Here is a 12,436-nt window from a genome sequence, read left to right as displayed (position 1 = left end):
AAGTCAAGGGTTAAGATCCCCTTCCGGTCTTATTTAAAAAAAAAAAAAAAAACAAAAACCACTTCCAAGCATTTATTTAACCCATTAACACCTTGGTTTATATACTCCCAGTCTTTTTTTTCTAATTTATTTATATAAATAACTTTAAGTTAAAATAGTTTCAGAACAAACTGCCCCTTGCATGCTGGTTTTATTATTATTATTTTGTTGTTGTTGGTTTTTTATGGGTTCATTGAAGTATAATTTACATACAACTAAATTCATCCATTGTAAGTGTACAGTCCCGTAAGTTTTCATAAAAATCTATATTTGTGCAACTACTGTCATAATCAAGCTTAGAACACCACCATGCCTCTTAGCAGTTGTAGCCTGCTTTTTAACTTAATAATAGCTTGGGAGCATTATTCCTTTGAAATATTCTTTTACAGCATCATTTCAATGACCCTCTGTTTTGTATAGCTAAATCATGATTTATTGGACATTTAGGCTACTTTAAGTTTTTTACTATTAAAGATTCAACATGATAAACATCCTTGTAATGAAATAATTTTTGACATCTTTAGGATTAATTTCTAGAAGCGGAATTGCTGAGTCATTGGTTATAATTAGCTCCATTACTAAGCTCTGTGACATCAGGACATTTTATCTATTCACTGTTATATATCCAGGTCCTAGAAGAGGGTCCAGCATACTGTATACAACTCAGTAAATAGGTGGTGAATGAATGGGTGGATACCTCTTGCTGTACTGTATTCCAGAAGAGAGGTGCCAATTTATACTGTCATCAACAGTGTGTGACAATTTAATAGAAAGAACGTATTGCTTATGTTTTAGAATGTATTGCTTATGTTTTAGACCTTCCAGGACAGATTTACTTAAAAATATTCTGTCAATGTTATCTGATCAATGTTATCCCATTGATCCAAAGAAATATTCCAGGAATTCTAATATTTTGGCATCCAAATTACATCTCCTAGATTCCCTCTTACCCCCACAGCCATTCAAAAAAGTCTCTTGTCAACCCATGAATCTTGTTTTTTGTGTGTGTGTGTGTGTCTTTTTTGTGACCGGCCGGACCGCGCTCAGGCCAGTCCTATATAGGATCTGAACCCGCGGCGGGAGCGCTACTGCACTCCCAGCGCCACACTCTCCCGAGTGCGCCACGGGGGTCGGCTAAATCTTGTTTTTTGATTAGAAAATATGGTTACTTATCTATAAGGTTAGTTCTCTTCTCCAACATTGTAACTTTATAAAGAATAGCAAATATATTTGGACTCTTTTGAATATTCAAGGTAACACTCACAAAATTACTTCAAGGCTATTTCAGTAAATAATTTTGGGGGACTTCACTATCTACATTGCTTTTTCCTGGTACTTTATAATTATACATTATAAACCAGTGTCCTCATCAATTTTGAATATATCTTTTCCATTTTCTGGATCATATTTTTCTAGAATGATGATTTAAAAAGCATTTGCTCTATATATTGATTGTGGTGGATTTAGCCACACACCTGCAAGCCAGTCTCTTGGATAACTCTTACAGATAGTTGATGTCATCCCTTACATTTTTAGATTATAATTGACACAGGAAATAAAACACTTTACCACACTGACAGTAAATCAAAAGGTAATATAGATTTAATCTTGGTAGATATAAATTTCCTGTGTCCAAAAGTAGTGGTCTGTCTCTCTGTGGTCAAGCCTCAAAAACCACAGAAAAATGCCTTAAGAACTCCAGGAGTGGAGCTAGGAAGAATAAAAATGTAATGGATGATATACGCTTAAAGATGATTAAAATAGTAAATTGCCATAATAAAAAATTACATCCTGCCCTGGCCAGCCACCAAAAAAAAAAAAAAAAAAAGAAAAGAAAAGAAAAGAAAAAGAAAAAAAAATTACAAATGCCCTTAAACTTGTAATATAGTTATATGTGTGTTCTTTTATTAAATGCATTAGCCAACAACAACAACAACAAATGTGATGGATGAGATCAGCTCTTTGTAAAAGTGATCCAAGTGCAGGTGTGTGGCTGAGGAGTCTTGGGAACGCACAAATTTAATCAAGGTTTCCTGGGGGCTGGTGGCCTTATTCTCCGAAACTGAACAGTCATTGTCATCCCGTCTCTGGCCTCTGTCATGAACAATCAAAAACCTAATCCTGTTTATAGTCATGCTTATTGCTTGGAGGGTTAGGAGCTCAGAATGCCAGCTTTCCTGGTTCCTGCTGATGCTCAGGCAATTTTAAGCCATGTGGGGGCAGCAGAGTGCTGCTGGTTGCTAAAGGAACTAACAGCACAGTGTCTACTTACTAGTAGACACTAGGGAAACCATTTTATGACTTAAACTTTTTTACTGGTCAGAATACAAAAGATGTCAAAATTTCCAGTTGCTAAGAATGTACTAGACAAGATCAAGAAACCATAATTTTGATAACTATGAAAAAGTAGTTTGCGATGAGCTGTTTAGAAAATGTAGAAATTTCATTGTTGAAACCCTTTGAAACCTTTCCGTTTTCTTTTTCTTCCTGTCTCTGGGTCACATTCACTGATATCCGATGAGGAAGAGAATCCAGAGTTGTAGAAGGAATTTCTACTCATGTGAGCATCATATAGCCTTAAGTCCTTAGGAGAAAGTAATTCTTGGCAAACATTCCAGGACCATGTATAAGTAGAAAAGGTGTCATAAAAAGACTCATTTTTAGTTTCTATCCCAATCAGATCCCCTCGGATCTTCCGCCAAAGGTTTAGCATTTCTTTCCGGTGCTCAAGGGCAATTCCTAAATGATAGGTATCTGTTGCTCTCTTCACCTGCAGTAAGAGAGCAGAAGCTTACTATAGTTATCTTAAAATATCTTTGATTTGTGGACCACAATTATAGATGTCCCAAGAGTTATGTTCCCAGGCTACTTTAAAGGCACTGAGTCTATACCTGTGTAGTGCCTCTTGAGGACATGTGACCTAGGAATTGATGGACAATCAAATGTATTACTTGGAAATAATGAGATAGGAAATTTTATAAGAATATTAGAAAGAAAATTGAAAATACAGGAGGTACCCGGTTAGCTCAGTTGGTTAGAGTGTGGTGTTGTAACACCAAAGTCGAAGTATTAGGTTCCTGTACCAGCCAAAATCCCCAGGACACAGCCATTTTGATGGAGCAGATGGTGTTTGGTTTTGAACATGTTGAGTTTGATATGCTATGAGACATAGAATAGAGGTAGAAATGTTAGTCAAGTGGTCAGTGAGATAAGATAGAAGTACAGGAAAGAAGTCTAGGCTAGTGGCAGATTTAAGAGTTAACAGTACATAGGTGGCAGCTGAACCAAGGAGGGTGGATTGAGATAGCCTATAGAATACTTGCCCTACCTGTTCTTTCACCTAATGCAGAGAGCCCCAATGTTCTGCTGTGACTGGGTTATGGGAATGCCAAACTACTGATCTTCTGAAGCTTCTTATCTGTTGGGGCAGCTGGTGCCCTAGGGCTGGAGGTCTGGCTATAAGCTGCCTCCATTTACTCTAGTGTGAATATGTGCCAAATGAGACAGAATTTGGGAGTTCACTCCTTTGTGTTCTTGTGGTATGGAGTATTGAACACCTGTAGTTCCATTTTTCCCAATGTATTACTACTGCTCATTTCCTTCTCCATGTCTTCCCTCTTCACTCCAAACTTATTGAGCGTAGGAGCTGTGATTTTTTTTCTCTGGGGTATCTCCTCATCTCAGAACTCCTGGAAAAATATTTACTGAACAAATGAATGAATGAGTGTATACAATAAGAGCAGTAGGACAAGACTAGAAAACTAGGACATATCAATACTTAAGGGATGAACAGTCAAGAAAAAGAAGAGAGAGGAAACGATACAGCTACAAGAACTGAAGATGCAGCATTATAGAGGCCAAGGATGTAGAAGTGTCAAGGAGACCTTGATCATAGGTATCAAATGCAGAAGGGAGGTGGCATAAAATAAATAACAACCTAGTCTATCTCCGTGGGATACAAAAGTTGCTAAGAAGTCAGGGCAAAAAGTAGACAAGCAGCACAGAGTTATGGTTAAAAGTGTGTGTTCTGGGGCTGGCCGGTTAGCTCAGTTGGTTGTAAAACGAAAGTCAAAAGTTTGGATCCCTGTACCTGGCCAGGTGCCAAACCCCCCCACCAAAAAACAAAAAAACCCCAACCAACCAAACAAAAAACAAACCAGAAACCAAAAACAGTGTCATTAAAGCACTCTATGGTTTTTTTTTTTTTTAAAGTGTGTATTCTGGAGCCTTGCTGCTCTTGTTTATACTCCTTGATCTATTATTTCCTAGCTGTGTGCCTTTGGGCAAATCATTTAACTTCTCTGTGCATATCTGTAAAATGACAAGGAATGAAAATATTGCCTATCTCCAAGGGTGGTTGTGATAATCAAATGAATATGTACTTGTAGAGTACTTGAGCACAGTGCCTGTCACTTAAGTAGCACACTTAAGCTATTATTATTTAGCTTTTAGCTGCTATAATAAAGAGGCTTTCACTCGCCATGACTCCCTGAGTACATCACTCACTGTGATTGGCAGTTTCCTACCTTAATTAGTTTTCTGTTCCCAGAATCAAACAAATGAATGTCCCAGAAATGATGCTGGGTATAGCTACACAGGTGATTAGCAGGATGAATCATAACACTAATATTTGAATCCTTTTGATTATGCAGCAAGAAATGTTGTGATTATAATGGGTGAAAATGAGAAGTGATCTTATCTCATTTTAAAGAAATAGAGCAGATAAAAGTTCTCTTGGTTTTATGGTGTAGGATTGAAGCAGAAAATATTTTTGTCACTGCTATCTGGGAAGGCATTTAACAATGAATACTCACGTGTGGTTTAATAGCAGCTGCATCAATCACTGTCCAAGTCTGCTTTTTCTTGAGTATTTGATCAATGGCGAAGATGTCATTTGAATAACCTGAGGCAGGGTCAATAGGCTTTATATTGGCGGCCTTTATGCACATTAAAAAAAAAGAAGATTGGTAATATGTTTTAATTTGAATTATACAACAGACATAATAAACAGAAGTATATTTTGTTATGAAAGGATTTGTATATGATTTATAAGGTTATTGCTAAACGATTTGTCAGTTGTTTTAGATCATCTAGCATAGTGCCATGTGTAAATGGACATTTAGTAAATTCTCTCAATAACGATGAAACCTACTCATAACAGAAGTATAGACCAGATGGTTTATGTGTGGAATGGAGAGCCAACTCCATCATGACCCAAACTTCCCAAGCCATCACAAAACACCAAAAATGAATGTACCCTCCACAGAGCACAACCTCTGTTACTTACAAACTTTTCACTGGGAACCAGCCATCTGTTTTCCCTGTTCTTGGGCTGCTGAACAATGCTGGTGGAAATCATGTAAATAAGCTGAACGCTTTTTTTGAAAATGCATGTTACCTAATCTCATCCAGGCCCTCAGCACTGCTCAATGTTCCTTTTCTTCATTCGCAGCTAACTCTATTACAGTCAATTATAGTGGCTGCTGGAAAACAGTACCTTCAGATTCCCTCGGCTGAAGATCTTGTCTTTTTAAAGCTACCTAATATAAATTCTCTTGGGGCAGGCCCATGGCTCACTTGGGAGAGTGTGGTGCTGATAACACCAAGGCGATGGGGTTCGGATCCCTATAATAGGGATGGCCGGTTTGCTCACTTGGGAGAGCGTGGTGCTGACACCACCAAGTCAAAGGTTAAGATCCCCTTACCAGTCATCTCTAAAAAATAAAAATTTTTAAAAAATGGATTCTCTTAACTCTTCTTTCCACCTTATGATTTCTCCTTTATTCTGTTTATCCTTTTTTCTTTCTTCCTCTTTCCCTCTTATATGTGAGAGTTTTCCTGATTTCAAAGGCCAGAGTCTCCCCTTGTATTCTTTTATTACTTTTATCCCTTCAGTTTTCTTCTCTCTAGGGCTGGCTTCATGGGCATGTGACCTGTATAGTTACATAGGGCCATGTCCTTAGGAGGGCCCTGTGTTTGGTTCTGCTGTTGCTGTCTTGAAATTCTTGATTATTTTGAGAAAGGGCCCTCCATTTTCATTTTGCACTGGGCCCTGTAAATTATGTAGCCAGTATTGCCCTCCATCTCCTACAGTTTTCTTTCCCTTGAGCAGTGATTTTCAGCCTTGGCTGCATGTTGGAACTTTAAAAAATACTGAGGCCTGGCTCCCATCCCCAGAGATATGATTTAATTGGATAGGGTTGTGGTCTGGGCTCTCCCAAGTGATTCTATTGTGCAGCTAAGACTGAGAATCACATCTCTAAGGGTCCTTCCTCCTGGCCACCAGAACTGAAACAACTTTTTTTTTTTTTTTTTTTTTTAAAGATGACCGGTAAGGGGATCTTAACCCTTGACTTGGTTAGCTAACCAGCCATCCCTATATAGGAATCCGAACCCATGGCCTTGGTGTTATCAGCACCACACTCTCCCAAGTGAGCCACGGGCCGGCCCTTGAAACAACTTTTTTATACCCTGATTCTACATCAGGCTATAGTTCCACTTCTCTTTCTTAACAATTAAATTCCTTGTAAAAGTTGATTTACTTATTTATTTTTGTTTACTTTATCAGTTTCTAGAGATGCATGATAAAACCTCCTACTGTGATTAAAGATTTGCCTATCCATTTAGCAATTATCCTTACATTTAAAAAATATATACAATGCCTTAAAAATGTCTAACGTTAATCCTTGTAATTCTAATTATTGCTTTATCATTAATTTGCTAGGTTTATATAGGTTCAGGCTATATCTTCCTTGTATTTTGTAAAAATCATTAAATAGCCTCTTTATTTTTAGTATATTTTCCTTAAAATGTACTTTTTCCATACTATATTCATAATATATATATGTAGTATATTGCTACCAGCTTATTTTGATTTGTATTTGTCTGGTACATCTTTTCCTGTCCCTTTACTTTTAAGCTTTCTGTGTCATATTTGAGGTGTGTCTACTTTAAAGAACATTTATCTGAAAATTAAAAAAAAATTGATCTTAGAATCCTTTTTTTAAAAACTTAAAAGATCTGTTGCCTGTCTTCCTTCCTTCCCTCCTTCCTTTTCTTTTCTCCTTCTTCTTCTTTTTTTTTTTTTTTCCTTTCTCCCTTTTTAATTTTGCAAAGTTTATTGGGAGCCAAATGTGAGGAACAACCTGGGAAATATCTGACAGTCAGAGAAGTGCTCCCTCCTTTCTTTCTTAAATTTTTAAATTTTTAAATTTTTGAATCCTTTTTTTTTTTTTTCCAGGTTTCTGGCAAATTTAATGCATGAGTTTCAAAAAATCAATGGTGGGGGAAAGGTGAATGAAATTAAAATGGGGTCTGGGGAAGAGGGCCATGGCCACACATAAAGAGGACAATGAGTGCCCAGGTTATGAACTGAAGCAAGGGGATTCCTTGGGTGTCACATCTCGTCCAAGCTGTAGTCGTCCTCTGGGAAGTCGCCCACCGTCACAACTGATGGTTTGACAAAGGCGCCGTACTTGGCCTGGCATTCAAAGTAGCATTTCCCATTCACACTGCCATCGTTTTTCCCTAGTGGTTCATCATAGCTGATGCCAATCCAGTAGCCGGGCTTGAAATCTGTGAGTCCTACATACATGACGGTGCCCCAGCGAGGGTAGTGCCCAGGCACCCGCCCCTCACAGCGGCTGCCCACAGAGATGGCACTGGCCTGGGCCTTCTGCTCACTGAGCCGCTGGGTGGCCTCGCCTCTTGCTGTGCCCGCTCCCCTTCCTCCTATCGGCCTAGCTAGCTGCGCTTCAGGAAGGAGCGAACTGAGTCTTGCCTCTGCTCGCACGCTTCTTGTGGGATTGTGTATTTCTCCGCCTTGGACGCATTCTCGTGTTCTCCAGGATGGGCACCGCTGTGCTCAATGACGAGGATGTGGCGGCGTCATGTACAGGGTGGAGCCCAGCAGTGCATCCTCCTGAGCCAGCTTGTCGTCAGCTCCACACAGCTCCAGTTCCATGCAGGAGGCAGGGCTGCGCAGCACCCGCTCCCAATCCTTGTTTTTTAACGGGTGAGTTTAACCTTTTATTGTGATTACCGATATATTTGGATTTTTCTGCCTGTCTTGTTTCGGACTTTCTGTTTTTCCATGTTTTCTCTTTTTTCTTATTCTTTTTTTCCCTCCCTCTACTGGTTTAGGGATTTTAGTTATTAGGGATTATCCTCACATTTTTAACATTCATAATTAATGTAACAAATAATAGATTTGTTGAATATCATAAACCTCTACCCGAACAGTAAAAGGAACTTATAAAGCTTTCATTCTGAGCACTCTTTGCTCATCTTCCATGGTATGGTGGCGTAGTATTTCAGTTCTTGTTTAATTCTCCTCATGCTATCAATTATTATCCTTTTTTATTTAATGTTTTTGAATATGTAAAACATGTGCGTGGTTAAAAATTCAAAAATATGATCAGTATAATGTGCCATCTCCTTGCCACTTCTGTTTCCCACCCCCCTAGTTTCCCTTTCTTTTGGCAACAAATGTCATTTTCAGGACATTTTACAAGAAAAAAAAATACACACACACACGCACACATTTGTTTTTCTTCCTTTTTTTCACACACACACATACACATTTGTTTTCCTTGCTTTTTACACAAATGGTAGTATATTATACATACAGATTTGTAACTTGATTTTTCCATTTGGAAATCTCTCTGTATCATCACACGAAGAGTTTCCTAAGTCATTAAAATGGCTGCAGAGTACTTTATCCTATGGGTCAAGTATAATTTAGTTCCCTATTAATGGTTACTTATGCTTTTCCCCCAATCTTTTGATAGCATAAATAACCCTGTAATGAGTTACACGTATGGGTGGCATTCGGAGTATGTACAAGGACAGCTGTACACCCTACATGGTACACTAGGAATGGAATCGCTAAGTCAAAAGTAGGAGGTCTGTCATTTTGGTTGCCAAAATTCCTCTGCAGAGAATAAACTAGTTTACACTTCTATCTGTAATTTATGAGTGCACTCATGTGTTTTTCAGCTTTTTGATCTCAGTCAATCTAATACAGAAAGATAATATCTCAGAGTAGTTTTAATTTGAATCTTTTAAGAGGAGTGAGGTTGAATATCTTTCATGTTTCTGAGAACTGTCTGTTCACATCCTTTGCCCATTTTTATATAGGTTAGTTTTTTTCTAATCAATTTGAAGTTCTTTGATATATTAGGGAAGTTATCTTTTTGTGTTATGAGTGGTTAATGTGATTTTTTTCATGTGGAGATTTTTAATCTTGAAGCAGTCAAATTAATATCTTTCTATTAAAAAATGTGTTTGGCTTTTCTGTCAGTTAGGAAGGCCTTCCCAGAATGTACTTCAATATTTTCTTTTCTTCTCTCCTTCCCTCTATTTCTTCCTTTTACATTAATATTGTTGATCCATTTGTAATTTGTGAAAGGTATGAGGTATGAGCCTCATTTTTGTCTCAGATGCCTACTCAGTGTACTATTTATTGAATAATCTATCTTTTTCCTGTTGTGTTGAAATGTCACATTTTTCTTAAATTAAAACTCTCTACATGTCTTTATCTATTTTTTGACTTTCTATTTTGTTCCTTGGATCTGTCTATTTGCTGATACCACACTGTTAGAGACTTTTAAATATGCCTTAATATTTAGTAAGGCTAGTCTCTGTCTTCATTATGTTTCCTGCAGATTATTCTGGCTAGTTTTGCTTATTTATTTGTTCTGTATGAACCAGATTGTTTAGTTATAAAAATCTTTTGGGTAAATTTAAAAAGTCACATTAAAGTTATAGATCAAGCAAGAAAGAGCAACATTTTTGTGATGTCAAACATTGTTCAGTCTAATGCTCTCCCAACTGAGCTATTTTGGCTGGCCTGATATGAAATGTTCTTAATTGAGATGAGATCATGGGCTTCCTTTCTGTTTGTTTAGATTTTCTTCTGCGTCCCTCAGGAACATCTTAACATTTTTTTTTACGTAGATATTTCACATTTTCTAAGTCTCTAGGTATTTTCTCTCTTTTGTTACTATTTTAAATGAAATCATTTTATGTATTATATCTTGTAACTGGTTGTTGTTTGTATTACTGTTATTAATATTTTTTACGGTCAAGTCCTATTAACAAAATGCATGTTTTCCATTTTTTTGTTCACTGTTCATTAATTTGTTTAAATATATTTTTGAGTATCTCTTCTGTTTTCAGGACTATTGGGGATGCATCATTGAATATTACAGAGTCCCTGCCCTCATGGTGCTTATATTCCTTATCTTCCAGTGGAGATAAGACAATAGAGAGATATATAATATAATGTTGAATACTGATATGTGCTGTGTAGAAAATGAAGCAAGTTAAGGGGATACGGAGGGATGGAAGGTGTTATTTTAGATAAGGTGGTCAGGAGAGAAGGCCTCTCTGATGAGGTATCATTTGAGCAGAGGCCTGAAGTGAGGGGAGTAAATCATGCAAATATCTGGGGAAAGAGCATTTTTAGGCAGTGGGAACAGCAAATGCAAAGGCGTTGAGATGAGAAGCATTATACTTTGCTTATTCAAGGAGTAGCAAGGCCAGTGTATTTAACTCCCTGCGTCTCACTTTTTCCTTTTAAGTTTAGTTTTCTTCTTACTAAACTATATCCATTAATACTTCTTTTAGCAATGTTTGAAAGTATCTTTATTTTCCTTCATTCTTTTTTTTTTTTTTTTTTAATTTACCATCTGGTTTTTCACAGACTATTATTTTTTTCTATTTTTTTAGGCATTTCTTACTATTTTATTTTATTTTATTTTTTACATTGCACTTTTATTTTATTTTATTTTATTTGTTTATTTTTCTTTTTAATTTTATTTTGTCGATACACATTGTGGTTGATTATTGTTGCCCCTTACCAAAACCTCCCTCCCTCCTCCCTCTCCTCCCTCCCCCCCCAACAATGTCCTTTCTGTTTGCTTGTCGTATCAACTTCAAGTAATTGTGGTTGTTATATCTTCTCCCCCCCCCGGTTTTTGTGTGTGTGTGTGTGAATTTATATATTAATTTTTAGCTCCCACCAATAAGTGAGAATATGTGGTATTTCTCTTTCTGTGCCTGACTTGTTTCACTTAATATAATTCTCTCAAGGTCCATCCATGTTGTTGCAAATGACAGTATTTCATTCGTTTTTATAGATTAGTAGTATTCCATTATGTAGATGTACCACATTTTCCGTATCCACTCATCCAATGATGGACACTTGGGCCGAGCCCGTGGCGCACTTGGTAGAGTGCTGCCCTGGGAGCGCGGCGACGCTCCCGCCGTGGGTTCGGATCCTATATAGGACTGACCGGTGCACTCACTGGCTGAGTGCCGGTCACGAAAAATCGACAAAAAAAAAAAAAAAAAAAAGAATTCACAATGATGGACATTTGGGCTGGTTCCAACTCTTGGCTATTGTAAAGAGGGCTGCGATGAACACTGGGGAACAGGTATACCTTCGACTTGATGATTTCCATTCCTCTGGGTTTATTCCCAACAGTGGGATAGCTGGGTCTTATGGTAGATCTATCTGCAATTGTTTGAGGAACGTCCATACCATTTTCCGTAGAGGCTGCACCATTTTGCAGTCCCACCAACAATGTATGAGAGTTCCTTTTTCTCCACAACCTCGCCAGCATTTATCATTCAGAGTCTTTTGGATTTTAGCCATCCTAACTGGGCTTAGATGGTATCTCAGTGTGATTTTGATTTGCATTTCCCGGATGCTGAGTGATGTTGAGCATTTTTTCATATGTCTGTGGGCCATTTGTATATCTTCCTTAGAGAAATGCCTACTTAGCTCTTTTGCCCATTTTCTAATTGGGTTGCTTGTTTTTTTCTTGTAAAGTTGTTTGAGTTTCTTATATATTCTGGATATTAATCCTTTGTCAGATGTATATTTTGCAAATATTTTCTCCCACTCTGTTGGTTGTCTTTTAACTCTGCTAATTGTTTCTTTTGCTGTGCAGAAGCTTTTTAGTTTGATATAATCCCATTTGTTTATTTTTCCTTTGGTTGCCCATGCTTTTGGGGTCGTATTCATGAAGTCTGTGTCCAGTCCTATTTCCTGAAGTGTTTCTCCTACGTTTTCTTTAAGAAGTTTTATTGTTTCAGGGTGTATATTTAAATCCTTAATCCATTTTGAGTTGATTTTAGTATATGGTGAGAGGTATGGATCTAGTTTCATTCTCCTGCATATGGATATCCAGTTATCCCAGCACCATTTGCTGAAGAGGCAGTCCCTTCCCCAGTGAATAGGCTTGGTGCCTTTGTCAAAGATCAGATGGCAGTAAGTGTGTGGGTTGATTTCTGGATTCTCTATTCTATTCCATTGATCAGTGTGTCTGTTTTTATGCCAGTACCATACCTTTTTGGTTATTATAGCTTTGTAGTATAGCTTAAAGTCAGG

At 37.5% G+C, this 12,436-nt stretch overlaps 1 protein-coding gene and 1 pseudogene across 1 annotated transcript in view; both read right to left on the bottom strand.

Annotated features, from left to right (window-relative positions):
- Nucleotides 1-2,482: 2,482 nt before the first annotated feature.
- EFCAB3 (EF-hand calcium binding domain 3) overlaps nt 2,483-12,436 on the bottom strand; it is a 41,594-nt gene continuing 31,640 nt past the window's right edge. Inside the window, exons 8-9 of the mRNA XM_063080527.1 lie at nt 4,854-4,976; nt 2,483-2,809 (exon numbers count right to left, since the gene is read on the bottom strand). Of these exons, the coding sequence (XP_062936597.1) occupies nt 2,483-2,809; nt 4,854-4,976 (450 nt within the window). The remainder of the gene's footprint in view (nt 2,810-4,853; nt 4,977-12,436) is intronic.
- LOC134364588 (tubulin-folding cofactor B-like) lies at nt 7,436-8,041 on the bottom strand (annotated as a pseudogene).

Source organism: Cynocephalus volans, chromosome 16 (genome assembly GCF_027409185.1).
Source record: "Cynocephalus volans isolate mCynVol1 chromosome 16, mCynVol1.pri, whole genome shotgun sequence".
Classification (NCBI taxonomy): domain Eukaryota; kingdom Metazoa; phylum Chordata; class Mammalia; order Dermoptera; family Cynocephalidae; genus Cynocephalus; species Cynocephalus volans.
Note: the sequence above shows the minus strand (reverse complement) of the source record. Positions and strands in the feature narration are given on the sequence as shown.